Source organism: Protopterus annectens, chromosome 5.part0 (assembly GCF_019279795.1).
Source record: "Protopterus annectens isolate FY-2018-M chromosome 5.part0, PAN1.0, whole genome shotgun sequence".
Classification (NCBI taxonomy): Eukaryota; Metazoa; Chordata; order Ceratodontiformes; family Protopteridae; genus Protopterus; species Protopterus annectens.
In genome coordinates, this window is record NC_056735.1 from 1,690,317,148 (window position 1) to 1,690,342,573 (window position 25,426).

General features: G+C 38.6%; 1 protein-coding gene across 1 annotated transcript in view; it reads left to right on the forward strand.

Annotated features, from left to right (window-relative positions):
- The window catches only part of GDAP2 (ganglioside induced differentiation associated protein 2), an 835,060-nt gene extending 809,885 nt beyond the window's left edge, over positions 1 to 25,175 (forward strand). The window contains exon 14 of the mRNA XM_044071479.1: positions 18,680 to 25,175. Within this exon, the coding sequence (XP_043927414.1) occupies positions 18,680 to 18,727 (48 nt within the window). The 3' untranslated portion in view covers positions 18,728 to 25,175. The remainder of the gene's footprint in view (positions 1 to 18,679) is intronic.
- Positions 25,176 to 25,426: the final 251 nt, after the last annotated feature.

Below are 25,426 nucleotides of genomic sequence, written 5' to 3' on the forward strand. Positions count from 1 at the left end.
CTGAGGCTCACCCGTCATAGGGAAGAGAGGTGGCAGTGGCTCGCCACTTGGGTGATACCTAGCAGGAGCATTGTGTTGTATCTGTAGAGAACAGGCTTGCAGGGCACACAGGTCTAAGCAGTAGTACTGCACTCAGCTGGAGGAAGCTGTATGTCAAGATTTGCTTATTTTATTGTGAACTAGTGTAAAGGAGCTCTAGAACGTTCCTGCAGGAGTTAGGAGCTCCAGGGTATGGAATGACTGATCTGCATGACAGACTGACTGGCCCATCCCAACCACATGGTTTTCATAGATGAAAGTTGCTGCTGAGCTCCCTGCCAGAGAATGAATAGGTGAAGGGCCTTTGCTCTGGGTGTGTAGTAGTCTGGCACCTGTTCTTGTTTGAACTTGCTGCTGGATGCCTCCAGGCCATGGAAATAATTGCTTGCAGGGCTGATGGCATGTTCTGGTACAGGGCCCAGTATATTGCATTCTGTGTAGGGGACTGACAAGCCTTTTCCGAGGGCCCAGATCCTGTCCTTGAAAGAGCAAATGGGGTCAGCTGGATGGTGGTAGTGAAGCCACTGGGTCAGTCAAGCAGACTGTTAAGGGGGGTATTTAAAAAAGTTCTTAAACAGCTTGCTAGCTTCAGGATTGCTACATTTCTAGATGGGCAGAATGGGATATTCCTTAGTAAAAATTGAGACTTTGAAGGGCATATTATGTATTCAGTCAATGTAAGGTACATATTTTCATTTATTTAAATGCTACACTGTTGTAAGCTTTTAGATGTTTTTATTGTTTTATGCCGTATGGTAAGGTCAAAGCAATGTTCTGAATCTTTTAAAAAGGGGATGGTGGAAAATGTCTCCTAAAATATCAGAACATTTCCTTCTACCTTTTTCTTTTTTTTTTAATAAAACACTGCTGTTCAGATCATGACTGTTGTATGTAGAGGACAGGTAGTTACCTGCTTGTTGATCTAATTTTCATTCTGAAAGTCAGTGCTCATCTGTATCATTACCAACAGACTGTCTAGCGTTAAATATGTGGGTGTCCTTTTCCATCCCAGAGTGAATATCACTGTGTGTTAACAGTAACTAGCAAACTGATTTGAAACCTGCCAAACTTCTTACAATTCAAAATGTTTAAATTCAATGACTTAAAAACTGGTCATAGATTTTTAAAAAAAAATGGTACAAATACTATGCTGCATTATTTCTTTAATATCTTAACTTCCACCCACAAAAAATATTTCCCCGTTTGATAGCAGAGATTAAGTGAAAGTGAGAGCTTTTATCTTGACCAAAAATCCGTGAAACTTAGGCCTTAAGCATGTTGAAAAACTCTTCTAACACAGTTTCATTATTATTCTGTCTCCCTCAGAACCCTTGTAGTGGACTTTCTACATAACTGAGAGTACACTAACTTAAAAAAAAATCTCAAGATTTTGTTTTCAAACTCTCGTAGAAGTTCTTGTACAGGCTTAAGAAGGGCACTAGTGGAATTGACTTGTAGCAACCTTTCAGTAACCCTGACTGGGAATGATTGCTGTGAGGCGAATGATAGTCATCTTTAGTCATTAGTCATCTTTACTTTTATAAGGCCACATCTTATTGTAATACTCTACCCCTTACATTAGTCTGTCACTCATACTGACCATATACCTCATTTTATGTTCTTAAAATGCATACCTCCTTTTGTGTTCTTAAAGTAACAGGACAAGTGGGGCATTTCTTAATCTGTTTCAGGACATTCTGAGCACTGCTGGACTGCACTCCTGGTTTTCCAAAATGTACAGGAACATTGTATTTTAAAATTTGCCTTGCATTTTTAGCCTTTGTTTAGCCACATGATTCTACCATGACCTTAAGAAGTCTGCTGCACTGTCTCCTACCTCCAGCAGTTGGTCTTCTTTTAACACCAGGGCTGTTTTGTAACTGTTGTATATATCAAAAATGCTTGACACCTTCAAAGCTTCATTCAGTCGTAACCTCTGCATTGGGTGCAACTCATGAGTACATCCTTTGCCTGATGGCTAAAACTAGCTCAGCTATTTCTTTAAGTTTTGAGAACATTCTTACTTGTATTTGAAGATAAAGGGGATATGTGCATCCAGGCTTTGCAGTTCTTTCTAACCACTCAGACATTATGGATCTTTTCCAAATTTTCATTATTGTGAAGGTTTCTTGCTTGATCTCGAAATGACAAAGCCCTGACAGGTAAGTTTGTCATCATATCACTATATAGGACTACCGCAAGAGCTGTTTTTTTTTTTTTTTTTTTTTTTAATGGACACTTGCTTGATATGCTCCCAGAAGTAGTGGTGTTTGAGCACTGAAGCCAGAAAGAGTTGTTCAAAGAAGCTGAAGGTCTGCAGGGGCCTAGTCAGGACAGTTGTCCCATGATTCTAGGCAGGAGCTGGAGAGGTGTAATATGAAGATATCAATCCGTTCAAACTAGCTCAAAGTCAGTGTGGCCTCCAACTGCTTTTATGTGGGTGCAAACTCCTAATGAGATGTTAATATTTAGTGTATCATTGGCTGATGACCAAGAGAAACATCAGTGTGGTATCTGCTCCTGGCAAAGAGACCCAGAGGATAAATGGGCACTAAGACACTTCCCATATAGATGAGCAAGTCAGTATTAGAGGTTAAGGCTATCTGGAGAGGTCCTGCCATTGTCCTGAGCTGTTGTCTGTCCCCCTCCCCCATACCAGACAATAGGAGTCTATTTTGCACATGATGGAAAATGACTGAATGGGTCCAGCTATCAGATTTACCTTTATGTGCAAGGCATGGACAAGGACTTTCCCATCTGAGTCTTCCTTTGGCATGAGTCTCCTTGTCCACACCTAATCAAGTCACTTGGCAGTTTTTCTTTCACTTGTTAAATTTCCAGTATGTGTAATAGGAGCATGACTCTGCTGGTTCTGGTCTGAGGAGGCTGTCTTCCTCCCTTGTCTGAATGTCCTTTTACAGTTTCAGACTAGATCATGGTCAGTTCCTGTGAGAAAGAGAGAAATAGCAAGTTCTTCTCTGTAACCAGCACAGTCATTCCCCACCACCACCTCAAGATGAATCATCCTGTACATATATTCTTTAACTGATTATGGCCATTTTGCTTTCTCATATTTTCTTCCTTAGGAAGAATGTAATAAATGTTTGGGGAAGAAAGGAAAGGGGTTACTGGTCATTTTTCCACATATGGCCGGTCAGCGAGATGTTATGGATGTCATTTTGTGGCTTAAAGGCACCTTGACACTGCACTGACAAACTTTATACAGATAATATAAAAATTACAAAAGTTACAAGTAAGCAGGTACATTGTTATGAGTCAGATGGTAACCAGAGACTTATATTGGCAGTAAAAACATTATTACAAGGTATACCAGTAAATAATCCAGGGTGATGAAGTACAGATGGAGGGAGAGTGAAAGGAGAGATTCAGTCTTGTCTGATCTGTAGAAGACATTAGCCTGGATCAGAACAAGGGCACAGCCAGGAGTTGATCATATGTTGTTTCAGTATGGATTTAAAGGCAGGTAGATTAGTAGTAGTTATCACAGTGAGTGGAAGTGAGCTCCATGCTTTTGTAACATAGTGGGAGTAGAGGTTTTGTCCTGCTGTCTTAGAGGGATTATATATAGAGAGGAGCTCTTTATCTGTGGACCTAAGTGTCCTGTTTGGGTTGTAAGGCTTAATGATATTTAGTGCTGCACAGACTAGTAGTTTGTAGACCATGTTGTGGAGGGTTACTAGTTGGGTATATAATAGGTGGTTGGGGAGTTCTAGCCCGTTTAGTTTTTTTAATGGCAGACAGTGGTGTATACTAGATGTTCATCGTGTTACACTGCTGCAGTCATCACACTTGGGTTATCCTGCCATCAGGCGGTCCCGCAGGAAGGCCAGGATTATTCTGACTCTAAGAATTAGCTCTGAGATTTCCTTTTACTTCCCCAGCACAGACCACTTGCTACCCCTCTTGTGTTAGACATTGTGGATGATGTTTACCTAGAATCTAGTCTTAACCCAGACTCTCTACCTCCTGCTCCAGCCAAACCAGACAGATACTACTGAGTCCCTGACTCACACAAATTCCTACATAAAAGCCCTGTTGCTGACCCAGAAACAATTTCCCAGGGTCCCAAAGGGGTTAAGGCCTCCATTGCTAAAAATCCTGTACCCTCTGAAAGGGATTCCAGAGCACTAGATAGATGGGGAAAGAAGGTATACACCTCAGCTACTCTAGCTATGAGAGCCTTAAATTGCCAGTTTCACATGCTAAAATATCAGCAATTCCTAATGTCTCAATTAAAACAAAAAATGAGCACACATTCAGAGCAGCCTGATTTCAAGGAAATGCAGGATCTGTTACATGCAGCTGAACAGGTGGGCAAACATACTTTACAATGTGGATTTGATTCATTGGAAGCTTCCTGTAGAGCAGCAGTGACTGGGTCTGTCATATGTAGACATGCTTGGCTAAAAGAACAAACCCTGCCTGATCATGTTAAAGCAAAGTTATTGGATGCACCTTTACAGCAGGATGTTTTATTTGGTGTAAAGGCAGTGGAGGTTTTAAAGAAAATGGAGGATAAGGCAAAATCTATGCAGATGGTCAAGGATTTTTTACAGGTTCAACCCCCTTGGTTCAGCAGAAATTGGCCAACAAAAAACTGGTCCTTTCCAGCATCTGACAGACCACAGAGGGGCAAATACAGACACCCAAGGGGCAGAGGTCAGTCACAAGGCCCTTACAAACCTCGCCAATGGGGTACCGCTACACAGAAAGGAGGGAGAAGACAGGCCCCAAGCTAACAGAAGACAAACACAATGACTTAACCCTCAGATTGCCAAGCAAATCTCTCTTGGCAGCTCCCTTGGAAGGAAAATTATCACTTTTTGCAGACAACTGGCACGTCATTACAAAAGACAAATGGGTCCTATACATTGTTTCACAAGGATACAGATTCCACTTTCACACCTTGCCAAGGATAAAAGGAATGCCAAACCTGCCACCAAATCAATGGGTGGAGGCACAAAAACAAATTACAGCTCTCATGGACATGAGAGCCATTCAACAGGTACCTACACAGGAGCAAGGACAAGGATTTTACTCAAGACTCTTTCTAGTCCCCAGAAAGGACAAAGCCTGGAGACCCATTCTGGACCTTTCAGTTCTAAACACCTCTCTCCAAGTACCCAAATTCAAGATGCTAACACTACAGCAGCTTCTTCCCATGCTGGGCAAGAAGGCTTGGCTAGTAACGTTGGATCTCAAGGAGGCATACCTGCATGTCCCTATCAGACAAAATTGCAGAAGATACCTCCATTTCATTGCAGGTTCAACTCATTATCAATTCTCTGCACTGCCCTTTGGCTTATCTACTGCACCCAGGGTCGTCACAAAATGTCTGGCACCAGTAATTGCATACTGCAGACAAAGAGGAATTCAAATATATCCATACCTGGACGACTGCCTTATTCAAGCAGAAAGCAAGGACATTCTTTTAAAGCATCTGGCGTTTGTCAAACACCTTTTAAGTTGCCTAGGGTACACAGTAAACGAAAAGAAATCAAAACTAGTGCCCTCACAGAACATAACATTCCTGGGTGCCAGCTTGACTACAACGGCCCAGATGGCTTATCTCACACCAGACAAGCAACAGCAGCTGACTCAATATTTCAAAATGATGGCAACAAAGACCCAACTCCCTGCAAGAAAAATTCTGCAGGCCTTGGGATTCATGGCATCTTGCATACTCCTAATACCATTTGCAAAACTGCATATGAGGAAATTACAATGGTACCTGAAGAGCGTATGGACACAGCACAGCCACAGCTTGGAAACAATGATACCACTCATTCCCTGCCTTCAACAGGAGTTCCTATGGTGGGCACAGGCATGTCACCTCAACAAGGGTCAGCCTTTTACCTTGTCCACAGCCAGGCAAACTATAACAGATGCATCGGACTACGCCTGGGGAGCACACATGGCAGGACAGTGCATTCAGGGCAAATGGAACACAGATCAAAGACATCTGCATATCAATCAAAAAGAAATGCTAGCTGTACAGAATGCTCTAACAGCTTTCAAGGACCTCTTACATCCAGGACAACTCCTAATAAAGACGGACAATACCACAGTTATCTGGTACATAAGCAAGGGGGCAAACACTCCTACCCCCTATGCAGGCAAGCAATGACCTTGTGGAACACAGCACTGACTTACCAAGTTCAACTACAAACACAATTCCTGCCAGGAAAGAAAAACACATTGGCAGACGACCTAAGCAGAAACATCATGGATCCCCACGAGTGGAAACTGGATCCACAAGTATTTGCAATGATAACTCAAAAATGGGGACGCCCAGACATAGATCTGTTTGCCAACCCCCAAAACTACCAACTTTGAAAATTTTGCACAAGGACATTCCACCCACTAGCTTGGAAGGTGGACGCCCTGTCATTCAGTTGGAAAACATTAACAGTGTATGCCTTTCCTCCACTGCCTCTTCTAGCAAAGGTGCTTCTGAAAGTCAGATTAGAGAGGCCACAAATGCATTGCTCCAGACTGGCCACGCCAACACTGGTATCCAATACTATGGAACATGGCCCACGGCCCACCATGGATTTTACCCCAAATTCCTCTCCTGCTCACTCTGCAAAACAATCAGATTCTACACAGCCAGCTCAAGATTTTAAATCTGGCTGCATGGCAAATTACCTAAACAACCAGCCAACACCTCTATCTAAAGCTGTTATGGATGTCATTCTGGAGGCCAGGAGGCCCAGCACCAGGAAAGCCTATTCAGACAAATGGAAAAGATTTTACGTATGGAACCAGACTAAAGGCCAAAATCCCCTTGTTCCAAACATTCCTCAGATTCTACAATACTTAACTGAGATGTTGCACAAAGGACTTTCTTTTTCATCTATTAAGATCCACGCCTCAGCGATTTCAGCTCACTACAACACGGATCCTCCTTTATTTTCACATCCACTCCTAAGACAGTATCTCAGAGGGGCTAAGAACATAAGACCGCCCAGGAAAGCACCAACACCAACTTGGGATCTCAACTTTGTTCTGGAAAAGCTTACACTACCGCTCTTTGAGCCAGCTATTTCAGCAGAGTTAAAGTTTCTATCATGGAAAACTGCCCTGCTACTAGCAATAACTTCAGCTAGAAGAGTCTCAGAGCTACAGGCCCTAATGGCAGTGGAGCCTTTCCTCATTTTTCATCAAGACAGAGTCACTTTACGGACTAACCCTTCCTTTATGCCAAAGGTGGTATGCAGTGTGGCCCTAAACCAAACCATTCATTTGCCCACCTTTTTCCCAAACCCCCAGAACAAAGGAGAAAGACTCCTGCACTCTTTGGACATTCACAGGCAATTACGTCACTACTTGGATGAAACTAAGGCTTTCAGAAAATCTGACCAGCTCTTTGTATCCTATGCTACAGGATCACAAGGAAAAGCTATCTCAAAACAGACCATTTCAAAATGGATAGGGCATTGCATACGTTTCTGTTACACACATCATGGGAAACCAGTACCTGCTACCATTAGGTCCCACTCCACCAGGGCTACAGCTACATCAACAGCTTTTCTCAGGGGGGTACCAACCAAGGATATTTTGGAAGCTGCAACGTGGAGTTCAGTGCATACCTTCACCAAGCAGTATCACTTACCTCTATAATCTAAGACTAGAGCTGGTTTTGCCACTGCAGTTCTGCAGGGCCTACTATCTTCTCCAAACCCTGTTTAACTCCACCACCCATCCTTAGCTTTGGGATTCAACCCAAGTGTGATGACTGCAGCAGTGTAACATGATGAACATAGTACAGTTTTGTACCTACCATAAATGTAGATGTTCGAGTGTTCACACTGCTGCAATCTAGGTTACCCTCCCTCCATCCCCTCTGAACCACCTGAACTTTTCTATACCTTACTATCTGATACAACCTTTGTGGTGTATTTGCTTATAACTGAAGGTATTATTTGTATTTTCTGTACATGTTTCATTGGCAATATGTATTGCCCACCTACTAGGGGGGCACCTGACATCTGGGGCAAGAAAAACTGAAGAAAATGGCGTTGGATGCCTCTTATATACCCCTGGCACACTGATGTCAGGGAAGAAGCGACAGCAACCGATGCAGGACCAAGACTTTGGAACTTGGGCCGACTCCGGGACCACCTGACGGCAGGATAACCCAAGTGTGATGACTGCAGCAGTGTGAACACTGGAACATCTACATTTATGGTAGGTACAAAACTGTACTTTCCTGAGTTGGTGGCTAACTTGGCCACTGTATTATAGCACTGTTCCATTTTGGATCTAGCAGAGCTCTATAAGTTTGTAAGTATTGGTAGCCATAAATTAGGGAGCGGAGAAGGAAAGTTTGGTGAGGGAGGTTTTGGAAAATGAGGGTAGGTTGTATTTATTTCTGTACAGTGTGCCAAGTGTCTGGTGGTTTTTGTTTGTTTTGTTGAATGTGGAGATCAAACCGTAAGTGCTTTTCTATGACTACACCTAGTAGCTTGGTGCAGTGGACAATTTCAGGGGTGATATTGTTGGGAGAGAGAATTTTAAAGTAGTTTGAGTTAGTAGTACAGTTCTTTGGCTGAAAAAGGGGCAGGTTACAGTAAACTCTCACTTAACCGGCACCCATGGAGATTGGTAGATGCCGGTTAAGTGTAGTTTCTGGTTGCTTGAGAGATGCTTTGTGATTTTTGATTGGCTCGTATACTGACGTATGAGCCAATCAAAAATTGCAAAGTGGAGCCGCTTCTGTTCAATGCGGAACAGCGGGCTATTCAGCATTGGACAGAAGAGGCTCTGCTTTGCCATTTTTGATTAGCTCATACGCTGGCATATAAACCAGTCAAAAATCGCAAAACAGAGATACTTCTACTCACTGACGAACAGCGGGCTGTTCCGCATGGAGTAGAAGTGGCTCCGCTCTGCATTTTTTTATTGGCTCACATGGCAGCATACAAGCCAATCAAAAATGCCAGTTGCTTGAGTTCTGAAAAATGGGGGCTTGACTGTACTTTTTTTTGGGAGTTGAGGAATAGCGTTCTGTTAGTAAGCCAAGTTTAACAGCAGAAAACTTTTGTGTATTGGAGAGAAGCTAGGGTAGTGTGCAAGAGGTACAGATTATTGTGGAGTCATCGGCATATTGTATGTGTTTTCCACTAGTAAGGGCAGTACATAGGTCATTAGTAAAAATATCAAAACGTAAGGGTTCTAGGAGGGATTCTTGTGGGACTTTTGTGAAATTTGCTAGAAAGGGCAAATAACATTTGACCATTTTACAGCTCATTTTCGATTATGTAAGTAACTGTGGAACCAGTTTAGTATAGGTGGGGTAATTCCTAAGTTTGAAAGCTTGTTCAAGATTAAAGAGTGTGACACAGTATCAGATGTTTTTGAGAGGTCAAGAAATAGAGCAGATACAAAGCAAGCTGTGTCTCTGGCTCTGTTTACATAGTTGGTGAAGGCTAGGAGGGCTGTGGTTGTGCTGTGGCAGGGGCAAAAGCTGTGTGTGTGTGTGTGTGTGTGTGTGTGTGTGTGTGTGTGTGTGTGTAAGGAGGTTGTATTGCTGTATTTCATTAACTGAAGATGAATACATTTTTCCATTATTATTTTAGAGATAGGAGAAAGTATGGCTATAGGTCGAAAGTTTGTAAATTCAGTGGAGTTACCTCCTTTGTGAATGATGGTGATATGGGACTTTTTCCAGATGTTAGGAACTTTGGATTCAGAAATGGATCAATTGAGCAGGATGCTGATTGGGTATGCTATGGAGTCAGCTGCTCATTTTAGGTCTGTAGGAAGGAGGTTGTCAGCGGAGGTAGAGCAGGGTTTGAGTTTGTGCAGTAACCTATTTATGAGGCTTGTAGTGATTGGCTGAAGATAGAAAGTGGCATGGTTCTCAGAAGGGGGCTCAGTGCAGTGAGGGTAAACGGGCTCTGGGCCCAGTGAATGTAGAATATTTGGTGTAGATAAAGAAGAGAGGCAGTTATTGCTGGATTTAGTAATGAGGTCCGTTATGGATTTCATGAAGTGGATATTAAAATCTTCAGCAATTTAAGAGGCAAGGGCATTGGGTAAAATCTTGGTTTCCTTTTTAGTTCTGGAGTGGAATAGAGTTGTGATAGTGGACCAGAATTTTTTTGGATTGGTTTTATGTTTCTGCTGTAGGTGACTATAGTATAGTTGTTTATCTTTGGTAGCTTGTTTTTTTTTTTTGCTTGGTTATGTAGCTGCTTGAAAGTAATTAGATCTTGTTCTTTGTTTCCATAGGGCCCAGGCTATATCCCTTTTTACACTAGGTTTTTACATTGCGTAGTTAGCTAGGGTATGGGATTGTTTTGATTCTTTTGGTGCGAACTGTAGCTAAGGACACCAGTAGTTTTAGGAAGCGGTTATTAAAGTAGTGTACTGCTTCATCTAGTGACAGTACCTTTAGTGGTGAAAGGTTTATTTTGCAAAGTAGATCATTAAATCTGTCTTCAGAGAAATTAGTGAGATTACGAACTGTTTTTAGGCTGTGAGTATTTGGAGGGTGAGAGTTTACTCGAATGGCGAAGGCCGGCAGGTGGTCACTAAGGGAGTTTGGATAAGTACCAGCATTGGTAAAGTTAGAAGGGTGTGGTACCAGGATCCATTCTGAGGTAGACTGTTGAGTGTAGTGTTTGTTGTGCCTAGTAGGGCAGGAGATTAGTTGAGAAAAAACATATAGGTTGATGCTGTTAGTGGGAAGTTTTGATATGATAGTTTGCCAGTCTTTGTTGATGTCTACTAAGATGATAGTTTCATGTTGAAATGTTTGGGTGATCCAGGAGAGTATGCCTTCTAGAATAGGGGTATTATGACCTGAGGGCATGTAGAGAACAGTTATACAGTTTCTGTTTGTAGCATTTAGGTTTAGGAAGGATATCAGCAATTCTGCTCTGGAAAACGTCAGGGTATTGTTTATGTATGTTGTGATAAGGTTGTTGGGATAGAGTAATGCTATGCCGCCACCTTTCTTATGGGTTCTATCAGACCCGAGTATGCTGTAGTTGGGAAGTAGGAGTTCAGAGTCAGGTATGTTGGGCTTTAGCCAGGTATAAATGTAGAAAAAGCCAAATTCAAACAAACAGATAGTCTTTAATGTAGCTTAAAATCCACCAGACTTCATCAGAATAATTAATAAACAGTGCCTCACATTTTTATACCATTCTAATGCTGCAGTAATTATTCAATAATTAACAAATTAATCAATTACAACAAACAAATCAATCATTCCATAAACCTGTTAATATAACAGTGAATATAAATAGTTAGGTTATCCAAACTGAATTTAACCCATTGGTATATTTCTCTCTTTAATCCTCTGTCAAAAGTGCTACTGTGCATATAAATACTTAAAACTACTGATGCTGTCATTACATATATTGTATGGTTTATAATTTGTATATTATTAAAATGTACTAATATATTTTGATTATATTTCTTATTATAATTGTATCGTTTCATACTACAGTATGGGTTATTATATCTCAAAAATAAACATAAGTAATGTAACTTATTATATAATAAAATTTGTACATAATAAATATTATTAGGTATACTTGGCAGGGCTAATAAATAAATAAACATATAAATAGAAGACCATATGAATATATAAAAAAGGATGAAATGAGAAAAGTGAATTTATGACTGTTATAAATAGGACACTTCTATATTAGTGTAGTGTGTGTAGTGAGTTGTACTCTTGAAATTCACAATATAAAATATCCATGTTATCATAAAAATGTTAGTTAAAACATATAATAAATAAATAAATATCTAAAATTTTATTAATAAAAACAATCATTCATGGTCCAAATAAATAATATTATATTAATATTAGAACAGGATCAAACTGAAGCAGCTTTATCAATTAGTATCGCCTTTATATTAATATATTCGTTGATACCAGGGAAATAATTTTATTTCAGTCTCAACTGCCACTTGATCTCTCTCAGTAGTAGGTTATTCTTAAAATCACCTCCCCTAGTGTCAGTTTTCATTAATTCTAAAATGGCAAACTTGAAATCTGTAAAACCTGCACAATTTACAGAATGTTTATAGAGGGCACTGGTCTCTTTTTTCACCTTGATGTCATTGGTGTGCTCATAAATTCTCTCCCTCAGTGCCCTCTCAGTTTTGCCTACATAGAAGGAGGTGCATTTAGTACAAGTAGCTAAGTAAACTAACATCCTAGCCTTTACAAAGGATACCTTACTATTAAGACCATTCTTGAGTGTTATGTCCTCGGCCTGATTAATGTATATACATTGTCGACAACTCCCACACTTAGTTGTTCCTTTCTTTATGTTTTTGTCAAATATAATTCTCTCTCTCTCAAATAATCTTTTAAAATTCATGCCAGTCTTATAGGGCAGTAATGGCTTATTTCCAACAATTTCATATATTTCTTTGTTGGTCTTCATAATGGACCAATTTTCTTCTAAAATTCTAGTAAAACAATCTGAAAACTCATTATATTCTGTAATACATGCCCTCGAAAAATCTTTTGTGTTGTGACTTTGATGTTCTTTATATGTTAATTTTTGTCCTAACAGGGGCTTGTATTTATTACCCCACCCTGTGTATACTTCATCCAAAATTTCACCAACTAATTCTCTAGGATATCCTCTATCTAAAAATGTTTCCATCAGAAATATAAACTCGTTCAGTAAATCCTTACGTTCTGAGGTAATTCTTGCAATTCTAACAGCCTGTCCCTTAATAACACTTTTCTTTTGATGAAATGGGTGTAGGCTGTTAAAATGAAGGTAGCTATTACACCAGGTATTTTTTCGAAAAATATTTGACTTGAAACCTTTTACTTTTTTACTTAGAGTAATATCCAAGTAATTAATACTCTGATCCTGTACTTCATGGGTGAATGACAAAAAATTGGTGGTTTCATTAATATACTTCATGAATTCCTCCAATTCATTTTCATCATCGTCTTCCCAAACAAGGAAGATATCGTCCAAGAACCTAAGATAGATTTTAATATTTTTCTTGAATATACTAGGAAAGATGTATTTCTCCTCCCAACCAAGGAGGACAAGATTTGCATATATGGGGGCACAGGCTGCCCCCATGGCTACCCCCATCACTTGTCTATAATATTCTCCCTGAAACGTTATAAAATTGTTATCCAAAACTATTTCTGTCAACTCTAATGTTAATAGTTTTTTATCAGTTGAAGCCTCTAGGTATCTATGGACGATGTTCTCAAAATATTCAAACCCCACATCCCTAGGAATACACGTAAAAAGGTCCCTAACATCTACAGTAACCAGTTTGCAAGTTTCAGACCACATATATGCAAATCTTGTCCTCCTAGGTTGGGAGGAGAAATACATCTTTCCTAGTATATTCAAGAAAAATATTAAAATCTATCTTAGGTTCTTGGACGATATCTTCCTTGTTTGGGAAGACGATGATGAAAATGAATTGGAGGAATTCATGAAGTATATTAATGAAACCACCAATTTTTTGTCATTTTTCGAAAAAATACCTGGTGTAATAGCTACCTTCATTTTAACAGCCTACACCCGTTTCATCAAAAGAAAAGTGTTATTAAGGGACAGGCTGTTAGAATTGCAAGAATTACCTCAGAACGTAAGGATTTACTGAACGAGTTTATATTTCTGATGGAAAAATTTTTAGAAAGAGGATATCCTAGAGAATTAGTTGGTGAAATTTTGGATGAAGTATACACAGGGTGGGGTAATAAATACAAGCCCCTGTTAGGACAAAAATTAACATATAAAGAACATCAAAGTCACAACACAAAAGATTTTTCAAGGGCATGTATTACAGAATATAATGAGTTTTCAGATTGTTTTACTAGAATTTTAGAAGAAAATTGGTCCATTATGAAAACCAACAAAGAAATATATGAAATTGTTGGAAATAAGCCATTATTGACCTATAAGACTGGCATGAATTTTAAAAGATTATTTGAGAGAGATAGAATTATATTTGACAAAAACATAAAGAAAGGAACAACTAAGTGTGGGAGTTGTCGACAATGTATATACATTAATCAGGCCGAGGACATAACACTCAAGAATGGTCTTAATAGTAAGGTATCCTTTTGTAAAGGCAATTGCCGTAGTAGGATGTTAGTTTACTTAGCTACTTGTACTAAATGCACCTCCTTCTATGTAGGCAAAACTGAGAGGGCACTGAGGGAGAGAATTTATGAGCACACCAATGACATCAAGGTGAAAAAAGAGACCAGTGCCCTCTATAAACATTCTGTAAATTGTGCAGGTTTTACAGATTTCAAGTTTGCCATTTTAGAATTAATGAAAACTGACACTAGGGGAGGTGATTTTAAGAATAACCTACTACTGAGAGAGATCAAGTGGCAGTTGAGACTGAAATCAAATTATTTCCCTGGTATCAACGAATATATTAATATAAAGGCGATACTAATTGATAAAGCTGCCTCAGTTTGATCCTGTTCTAATATTAATATAATATTATTTATTTGGACCATGAATGATTGTTTTTATTAATACAATTTTAGATATTTATTTATTTATTATATGTTTTAACTAACATTTTTATGATAACATGGATATTTTATATTGTGAATTTCAAGAGTACAACTCACTACACACACTACACTAATATTTAAGTGTCCTATTTATAACAGTCATAAATTCACTTTTCTCATTTCATCCTTTTTTATATATTCATATGGTCTTCTATTTATATGTTTATTTATTTATTAGCCATACCTAATAATATTTATTATGTACAAATTTTATTATATAATAAGTTACATTACTTATGTTTATTTTTGAGATATAATAACCCATATTGTAGTATGAAACGATACAATTATAATAAGAAATATAATCAAAATATATTAGTACATTTTAATAATATACAAATTATAAACCATACAATATATGTAATGACAGCATCAGTAGTTTTAAGTATTTATATGCACAGTAGCACTTTTGACAGAGAATTAAAGAGAGAAATATACCAATGGGTTAAATTCAGTTTGGATAACCTAACTATTTATATTCACTGTTATATTAACAGGTTTATGGAATGATTGATTTGTTTGTTGTAATTGATTAATTTGTTAATTATTGAATAATTACTGCAGCATTAGAATGGTATAAAAATGTGAGGCACTGTTTATTAATTATTCTGATGAAGTCTGCTTAGGGCTGATGAAAGCGCTCAATTTGGTGGATTTTAAGCTACATTAAAGACTATCTGTTTGAACGGAGCTTCGTCTTTAGCCAGGTATGTTAGGCTTTAGCCAGGTTTCAGTAATGACTAGTATGTCTGGCTTGTACTGATCTATCAAGGCGCGAGGGGGGGGGGTATTTTGTTGCCTAGACTTCCGATGTTGAAGATCATAATGTTTAATGTTTTATGGGGTGTTGTATAGGTATGATTAGTGGTGGGGCCAGGGTTGGGGGGTGGATGTCCCAGCATTGTGATAGTAGCTAGATTAGGTAGGAGTATATATATTCAGTTTTTTGTTTGGGGTGGATGTAAGAGGTATGAGATGGGGTTTGCTATGTGCAGAGTCTAGGAGTTTGGGGACTAGTTAATAGGCAAGTTGTATAGGAACTGTTGAGGGGAGATGATCTCAAAGTTCTGATGATGTATTTGGTACCTGGAAGAATATGCATCAGTGGGAATAACTATTTTTAGGATAGGTTGTGGAAGTGAAGTGGTGTGTGCAAGTATTAGTTTGGAGTTCAGTATGGTTAAGAGTATTATTGTGGGGGTAGTGGTACATGCTTGGGAGCTAGTATGGCCAATAACAAATTACCCTGATGCAGCATAGAAAGGATTGTTTTTCATTTATGACTGAGACTATGGAGAAAATACCAAGCCACGTGTCTAGCAGAGCAGTATGGCACAAAGATTTAATTATGTTAGGAAGCTTTATGAATAGTGACACTGGTAATGTAAAACCAAGTGGAAAGGTGGCACTGGTGGTTTAAATGTACTAGAATTACAACATGCAAGATTCACAGATATGCTGTGTAATTTTCAGTATGAGCTAAACACCGTACAAACCTAGGCAGTTTATCTTTCACTGATCATTGCCCATAAACTCCACTGAAGGGCACATACCATCTTAATTAATTTTATTTTATTTACTTGCATTTAGAAAATTCCAGCATGAGTAACATTTTCAGTGAAGACCTTAAAGTCCAATACAGAATGGACTGAAATATTACAACAGTTTATAATTTGTGTCATGCATTCATAATGTTCAGAGGAGACTGTGAAAGTAAGACATAAATAGTTGAGATAGAGCATAGTACTTGTAAGGCTTTTAGATAACTCATTAAGGATAATAAACATTGGAGCTAATGCAAAAAATGGCAAGGGTCAGCAGAAAAGGCAGTGTGACTCGTCCCAGAGTAAGTAAACTGGTGTTTTGAGACATAAATAGAATGCATGTCTACAGCACAGATGCTCACATAGCCCATGACTCCTGATGTAGTTCCCTTTTCCGAATCTTACACATCTAACAGTTATGGAGAAAAAGTGAAGGAGGACCTCCTATCAAAGTTTAAACTGTGTTCCTTCATGCTGATGTGCAGTAGTGAACACAATACACTTTATGCACAAAACATTCACTGGTCACCTACCAAATCAAACTCCGACCATTTGATCATGTAAGCACTCTTGTCAAGTTCAAGTGGTGGTTTTCCCCTTCTGACCACTAGCCCCCCCCAGCTGCTAAACTGGCCTCTTAGTTCCCCAGCGGGAAAAATCTACTGTCCAGTCATTCTCTTGAATGTGGAGTGAAGTTGAGCACACTAGCAAGTAGTACCATCATTTACAAGGGGAGAGCAGCCTTTTGCTTTTCATGGCCCTAAACATCTCCCGTCAGCAGCTTTTTTTTCATTCCACTAATGCACACTATCCCACATTTCAGACCTTAGCTTTAGGCAGCATGAGCCCGCAGGGTTCTGATTGCAGATCTGTTGCAGGGCTCATCAATGCAGCTAGCTAAAGTTCCCTTACTTCCCAATCCCATGAGAGGTAAGCTGGCATCTGCCACTTCCTCTTATCCTTCTCTGCCCAGCTAAGCCAACACTTATCACTAATTGAACACCGGTCATCTGGGTTGTAGTAAGGGCTTTATTGCTCTGTGTTTGTGTGAAGAGACATAGAGTACCACCCCAGTCAGCTTGTAGGTAGCTTTGACTTGTCTCAGAAACTGAAACAGATGTATATATTGTGCATACTGTAGTCACTCCAATCTCTTATCCCAGTCTTTGTTACATTGTACAAGTATTGTAAATGCTTACTGAATGTTTGCACCATTGTACCAAAAGTGCTTACTAGCTTACCGTACTTAACCAACTTTACTAAGTCTGTATTTGTTGTACTAATTACTTGGAGCTTTTCTCAACAGGCCTCTGCTGAAAAAGGACTGTTTTAGCCCAGACAGATTTTCCTTTCAGACAAAAGCAATAAAAATGTAAATGTGTTCCACTGTCAGAGTATGTGACAACTGTTTTTGCCTGTCGTGATTTTGTAGAAGGCAGGATTTTGGCCACGCACTGGTTGGTCAAGGAGATGTATACTTCAGATGAGATGTTAAGCTGTAGTCCCAACATCTTATTTCACTGGTTATTATTTGTAACTGTTCTCTTTAACTATGTAAAATTGCATTCAGAGCTTTTCTTCCTAGGCCTTTGCTGAGAACAGACCTCCGTGCCGAGTCAGAACTTCCTGGAAAACAAAAGGCAATAAGTAAATGACCCTGCAGTCTTTAAACTCCTTCACCTGATTAAAACTAGTAGTAGATAAATACACATGTAGAGACCTAAACCTGTGCTGAAGCTGGCGTGACAGGTACCTAACCCAGTGTATTCCCCCATTTCTAGAACAAGATTCCCTTACATATCAAGCAGGGTACTTCCTTGGCAACCTTTTAAACCAGCCTGATTGACTGGATGGGTGATAAATTTTCACCTGGTTATATGGATGAAATCTGCTTAATGCAGGTTGCTGTTAATCTGCTACAGATATTGGGTGTTCTCGACGGTCTCTTTGGCAGTAAGCTTTGTAAGATTGAATCTCCAAACCCTTATAATGCATGTGTGGACACATGTTTGAGCTGTCATGAAAAACTATGCTAGACTGGAGTGGAAGAGAGGTTAAAATCTAGTTGTCAGCCCACAGCTGAGTGTATCTCCCTTGTAGAACAATTGGGTCATAAATAAATTGGTTGTGCTGTTTGTGTTAGCACTGAATGTACTACTTAATATCTGCCAAAGGTGCCCAGACTACATTTGTACTGTATTTTCTGACGGCTTTACTGAGAAGATTGTGTTTGAAAAGAAGCTGCTTAATTTGGAGAATGTTTATCAAAGCCATTTGACTTTCTCGAGAGATTTTTTTTTTCACTGTTTAATGTTTTTTTCCTTAACAGATGACTTTAAGTGTTGAGCTTAATATATTGTCCTTAAAAACATATTAACAATGAAAAAAAACACTTGGTACTTGGGTGCTTTAGTAACCTTGAGCATTCCTGTTTTAATTTTTTTAGGTTATATAGATGTTTGCTTTTTTATTTAAACATGTTAATAGAAAGTATGATGTTTAGTTACTGATTTATTTGTTTTAATTGTAGGAGAACGGGCCCTTGTATTCACAGTATTATGGATCAGGACAGCTCTAAATTAGTTGCGGAAACTTCCTGATTGGAGTAAAAATATACAGCAGTTCTAATGCTGTATCCGAGTGATGGTTCTTCTCACATCTAACAGTTATGGAGGAAAAGTGGAGGAGGACCTCCTGCCTGAGATTTTTATTGTGTGATCAGAGAAACAATCAAAGAACCTAGAGTCACTGTGAACAATGATATCTGAAAGCGAGGTTCAGAAATCAGTTTATAACTTTTTAGTAGTATGGGAAAATGGATCAGAAATATGTAGACTTTCTATAAAAAGTTGATTTAGTTAAAGCTGTGAAATCTCCTTTCTTGTTGTTCAATACAATATATATTCCACATGTAGTGGTGGTAAGTCATTATGTTTTCTGATCAGGACACAGGACTTCATGAAAGCTTAAAATGCTTTTTTCAGCATAAAGGGTCCACTTCTGTGGTCTGAAATAAAATGATATGTGGTTCTCTTTGTGATAACCTTTCTGAACTCTGCTAGGCCATGAGCACAAGCAGTGCCTTATATGGTGTGGGTACTTGCTGAATTTGCTGAAAAAAGATTTCCTTGGCTCAGTGGCATAGAACACTTTAAAAACCTGTCATATTCTGTAAATCGTATGGTTTCTTTGTTTACTTGTGACTGTTACTTTTATCTGTGCAATTGCTTAGTGTATTTTCAGTGTTCATAGAAGTCACTGAAAGTGGTTTTGTGATTCTTTTCTTCTGTTTGTTTCCCACAAGATGCAACAGCATCTGTTTTCACCATACATCTTTATGGTGAAAGTTCATATACACTTAAGCATTGTAAAAATATTGTGCATTTTAAAAAGACGTGTTATATAAAGCTAATTTATTTCATTCATTGAAGTAACTTACAGTGATGCATTCCCAGAAATAGGCATATTGTGAAGACATGTTTCTTCTTCACTGTTGCATCATAATGGAAATGTGTTCATATGGAAGTGCTTTTAAGGTATAGTGCCTTACCTGCATTTTTGCTATTCTTAAAACTTGTGTGATTTTGTACATTTTGCCATAGTATGCATACATTGGGGTGTTTTAGGGATTATGGTTGCTGTCCAATGTTTGGGGTTCAGTCCTAATCTCACATCACTGTCTGTTTTGACATGTGTGACATTCTGCAGACACTTCCGTTTCCTCCCACATACCAGAAACTTGCTAGATGACTGGCTGCTGTTAACATCCCATGTATGTAATGCAATTGCCCTTCCCTTTGGTCATGGCTGAAAAGGGTCCATAAAGAACCAGTCAGTTTGCCAGTTAATCAATACCTTAAATTAAATATTTAATTTTAGCTGCCTTAAATTGGAGAAATAATTCTGCTTCACTTTCATACTGAGCATGCCTATCACTAAGGAATTACTTTAAACATAACTGTCGTGGCATGTTTCTAATTTATATTGTGTTCTACTTTATTCCTTTAACCTGATCAGTTTGTTGAACTGTTTTGTTTAATTGGATAATAACAAAAAACGTTATTCATTTCAAGGCACTGCAAGATCTCAGATTTCATTCAGAAACTGGTAGGCTGCTATATCTCCTGCATCATTGTGAATCTTGCCGTAAATCAGTAATGAAGCAATTAATTGTAAGAAAAGCTAGCGCTTAAGATTAAAATGTAAGGTAGAAAATGTTCCCGTGTTTTTTTACAGCCTACATAGGCAATAAGAATAAAAGTTACTGAGCTATTCTTGGAGACCTCAGTATCTGTGTAGCGTATTTTTACTTGGGAAATGTTGAACAGTTTTTGCAGTGCATAAATTGCTGCTGTTTAGATTTTTGGGGGGATGGAGGTGGGCTAAGTATGATGGTATTTGCATAATGTGCTACTCAGTATTATGATCAGGTCTCTGACCAAGACCAAGTTATGTTTTTGAGACATGGGTGTCAAGACATTCACCTTTAGAGTAAAGTGCAAGAAGTGAATCTTGACATCCACCTTAGGAACACATAATTAATTTCTTATGATCAGAGAGACTTGACCATATTTTTTGTAGTCCGTGGAGCTTCACCTGCTCTCACATACTTCTGGTTGCAGAAAAAAGTATAAGAATGAGAAGTGTTTACAGGTTTGAAAGCCCAAAACATCTGGCACTACCACACAGAGACAGTAGCCAGAAGCTATGTCTTAACAGCTTTAAAAACTGTCAAACACTATAGTCTGCCTGTTTTGTGTGGCAGTGAGAAATCCTTCTTGCTGCTGTTTTGTGGTGGTGGCTATGTATGCTGTTGCGTGAGAACATAACACTAAGCCTTGTGCGCTACTCTGTCAGGGAAATGCATAACATCGTTGTTTTTCTCCCAGTTTGGAGCATAATCAGGGTGCTGCATGTACTACACAGGTTTTTGGGTTTTATCTTTCATTATATTTTTGTTGAATAAGTTTAGTTAAAATGGAACCATTTATATTGCACTGATGTGCCTACAGACCTGTACAAGAATTATGACTCCATTCTCTTTTTCTGGAAATAATTTTGAGGGCAAGAAGTACATTCAAGACTGGAATAGCATTATGTACATAGGTTGCCTGTCAGTTTTCTACAGTCAGGATTCAGTTTTTCATGCTTCAGCTGCTGCAGTATTCAGACTAAGTCCATTAAATTGCTTTTGATAGCCTTTCACCTTACATTTAATAACCTTAGAAGAGTGCAATCTGAGAGGTTATATTCAGTGGTACAGAGATTTCTAGTTATGTGCATTTAAAATTCCTGTGTAGCTCAGGGAGCCAGCTGATGCCAAACCTTAGCCTGGCACACTGCCTCAGAACACACAAACAAAATGAGGAAATTGGGTAGTCATTTGAAATGTTGGAACTCAAAATGATGAGTTCCAAAATATGGACACTGAATGACAGAAAATCCGGACTTGCATATACCAAGGTTGAGCTTGCCAGTTCTTGAGTATTCCCGAATATTTCCTTTTCTCCAAGGCTTGGGGATATCAAAGTCAGTATATATATTCAGGGAATGTAGGGGAGCTTGACCCCTAGAAAAGAAATCAAGTTTTAAGGAGAAGAGCAATGTTCAATATTTACTGTACCCATTATTTTCAATTTTTATTTCAGAATTTTGGGACTTGGTATTGCAAGTCCTGACATTTTAATAGGAAGCTGCAAATTATTTGTTACCACATGACTGTCATCTCGAGTGCATCTTTCATTTAAGTTGTCATGAATTTCAGTCATTGGTTAGCCCAACTAAATACTGGGGTATGTGCTAAAAATATTTTTACAGTCTTTTAAAAACCCACCAAATAATAAAATCACTTCCGGTATGATAGTTGGTCACTGCAGTGATTTTACATGCAAAAGTTTGCATATTTTAGAGGATGAAGTTTTATGTTGAAATGGCAATGTAGTTTACCTTCTTTTCATTTTTGGATTTCATTGTCTTTAATTATAACTATGTATAACCGAAACTGGTACTTGCTGAATAGGATTTGCCAAAAATATACTGCACTATATAGACCAGCTGCTTGTTGTTGTAGTACAACTGACTTGTGAAATTGTTAAAATTAAAATCATTGTTAAGCCAGAATGTATTATATACTTATACCCAAGAGAAATTGCTTCTTCAGTGGCATTCCATTACAGCTTCCACATTCCAGCAATAATGTTTGCTTTGTATAGTTATGTAGTAACTTTTATCAGTAGTGCACCATTCTTAAGTACTTCCATTCTGGCTGGTGCCTAGTATTTTATTGTTGTCCCTTTTGGCTTGGCTGGCATATATCTTACTGGTGTGTGAAACCTCATGCTTTCTGCTTTAATTCCAGCTGTCCTAATTTGTAAGGAGTTTTAAAGTGGATCCAGGCAACGGGATCTCTTTCTACTGATACCCAACACTCAGTGAAAGAAAAAAACAAATGTCGCTATTTGTCTTGGTAAATTCCATAACCAGCTCAGCTTATCAGTTCATTACTCTGTGCCCTTCAGTTGGTTTAAGAGTCAGGTTTGCCAGCATATTGTGCCATAGTTTATCACCACTTACTCAGACTGAGTATTCTCCTTTTTGTCTTAAAAGAAACATATAGGGGTAACAGTTTGTGCTTACTAAGTGTCATGGTGGACATTAAGCGCCAAGGTACGGCCATTAGTTTGGATGGTTACTTGGTGTCCCCAGTTGTAATCAGTGCCATTACCTTTGTATCATTTGCTTATATCGCTAGTCGGAACGTAGGGCCTCATTAACTGTTTTCTACCTTGAAGAGGCTAGACAGATAGACAGAGAAGTGATGTATCAGTAAAACATTTGTTTTCAACAGTCCAGCAATATTTGACAGACAGCTGACAAACCCAGATTAAGGAATTTGGAGACCAGGGCTAAGAATTCCAGACCTTGGTCCCCTTCAGGGCCCACTGATCTTACTGTAGCATCTGTCTTCCCACCCTATGCTTCAGTGAGATGACAACTACTATCTTTGAATATTCTTGGTCACCTGACTACAAAAAGAAGAGATGCAGTAATGAAGCTTCTTCCCAGTTGCCATTCTTGGGAGCAGATTGTTGGTTGAAATTGTAGGGGATGCCATAGCTCACACTTCATCTAAAACTGTCACTTGTATTTGATGTGAAAGCCCCCCCCCCCACACACACACACACACACACATCCTGCAATGAATTTGTCTGTTATCCCTGAGATTTGCCTTCAGGATATTTTCCCTTACAGAACATCTACCACTGTCACCTCAATTTGAGATTCCCCCTGTTGTGATAGCACTCTGTCTTCTTGCAACTAGCCAACTACCACCCCTTGTAACTCATTTGGGTATAGTACACTGATGCTGACCTATGCCTTCCCTCCTGCGTCATCAGTGTGCTGTGCACTTGCAGCATTACCTGAAATGTTTCACATTTATTTTCTGTTAACCCTGATAGTGCAACCATGGAGTTAGTATATTGGGGGTTAACCATTTACATGTGGAAGTTCTCGTGCAAGACACTGTCTTAATGATTTATATGTCCCATGGATATGTGCATTCAGAGAGTTTGTCTCTGTTGGTGTGCTTGTGGGCAGTCTTATTCCTAGCTCTTACAGTGGATCTGTTTTACCTCTGACCTTTTTCGAACTGTCTGGAAATATTTATGTTGGTTAGAGCCCCCTCTGAAGTGCTGTGCATGTGCATTTGCAGGGATATGTACATGTTCACTTGTCCCTAGGTTTTTTTTTTATTAAGTACTTTTGAAAAGGGACCTTTACAGCCCAATCTGTCATCTTCCCATGGATTACAGTTACACCTCTAGGACTCTATACCCTTGTACATAGCTGTTAAGTAAAGGTGTTGGTGAAGGTGTTTGCTCTAAAGAGTCTTAATGAAATTTTATTTAATTTCATGAAGTTTTCTTGGTTTGTTCAGATGCAGGACCAAGAAGTGGGTTGTTGTGTACCTTCTTTAACCTAGATGTAAGAGGTGCCATTATAAACTGGGTCTTATAATTCCCATAGAGAAGACTACTGAAAGTAATCCCATTATGTTGACTCATTTTAGTTTTGTTGTATTTGAAATCTTTGAGTATGATTAATGCTTATGTTTGCTTTGAAGAGGCAGGTTCCATCTGCCAGAATGGCTTCATAAAAAGCACAAGACAACATTGGGTAGTGTGACATAAGCGGTTATCCTCTGGAAAACATTTAAACATTTTCTCCTTCCCGTCACTGTAGTGTGCTAGAGTTGTAATGTAGCCTACCCACATGCCTTGCTGCACATGTTGATTGCTACCAGATACAGGTTTCATGAATGATGCATGAAAAGTTTTCCTTCCAAAGATATTGCTTTTGAAATCTACTCCATAGACATGCTGTTCATATCCAAGGGCAGGATCCAGATCTGGTTGGTTATTAGGTCATTTGCATCTCATTGAACTACAGTATACAAGCCGGGAGTGGGCTTTTGTGTTTTAAAGAGCATTGAGTAAGTGGTGTAATGAGCTAGGGTAAAAGAGTCTGTCGCAGCCTGGTCTTTCTCTTCTTAATAGGTTTAATTCTCATTTCTTGCAAGAAGTAAAATTAATTTGCTACTGATTAAAGTGAAATACAGTTTCTGTAACAACCAGATAGATCTGCATCATTTACTGAACAATGTTTATGTATACATGTAGCTTGATTTACTTTCAAGCAGATTTAGGCAGATATAATAATTCAGTTACGTGAAATGCAGCAAACAACATAATTCAACAGTGAAAAGTTTATGAAGTGTATTATCTGCTTTAGAAAAAAACTATGTAGTGTATAATTGTCCTCCTGCTGTGACCTGGAGTGGGGGCATAGTGTTGTATCTTAGAATTGCAATCTTTGAATACAGGTAAAAGTATTACTTTGAAGAGGGAGAAACTTGAGTATTTTGTTTATCCAAGATTGTTTTGAAATTTTGATGTTACTTATCTAAATTTTCTGGTACAAGATATTTCATTGTAAACTTGATTAAAATAATTATTTGCCATTTATTAGGCGTGCTCCTGAACTGTGCTGTTTATTTTTATGAAAATATTTATTAAATATCATTATGTTGCATAATATTTACATGTTTACATAACATAACCACTGCCAGAAACAACTTGTAGAGTTTAGGTATCATGGTCACCATCTGTGAAGTAAAAGACATTAATTTTCTGATACAGTAGAATAACTCCAACTGTAGGTGGCTAAAAGGTAAAAGAAAATTTAGAAATAAAAAGAGAATATGGAAAGTGTAGTA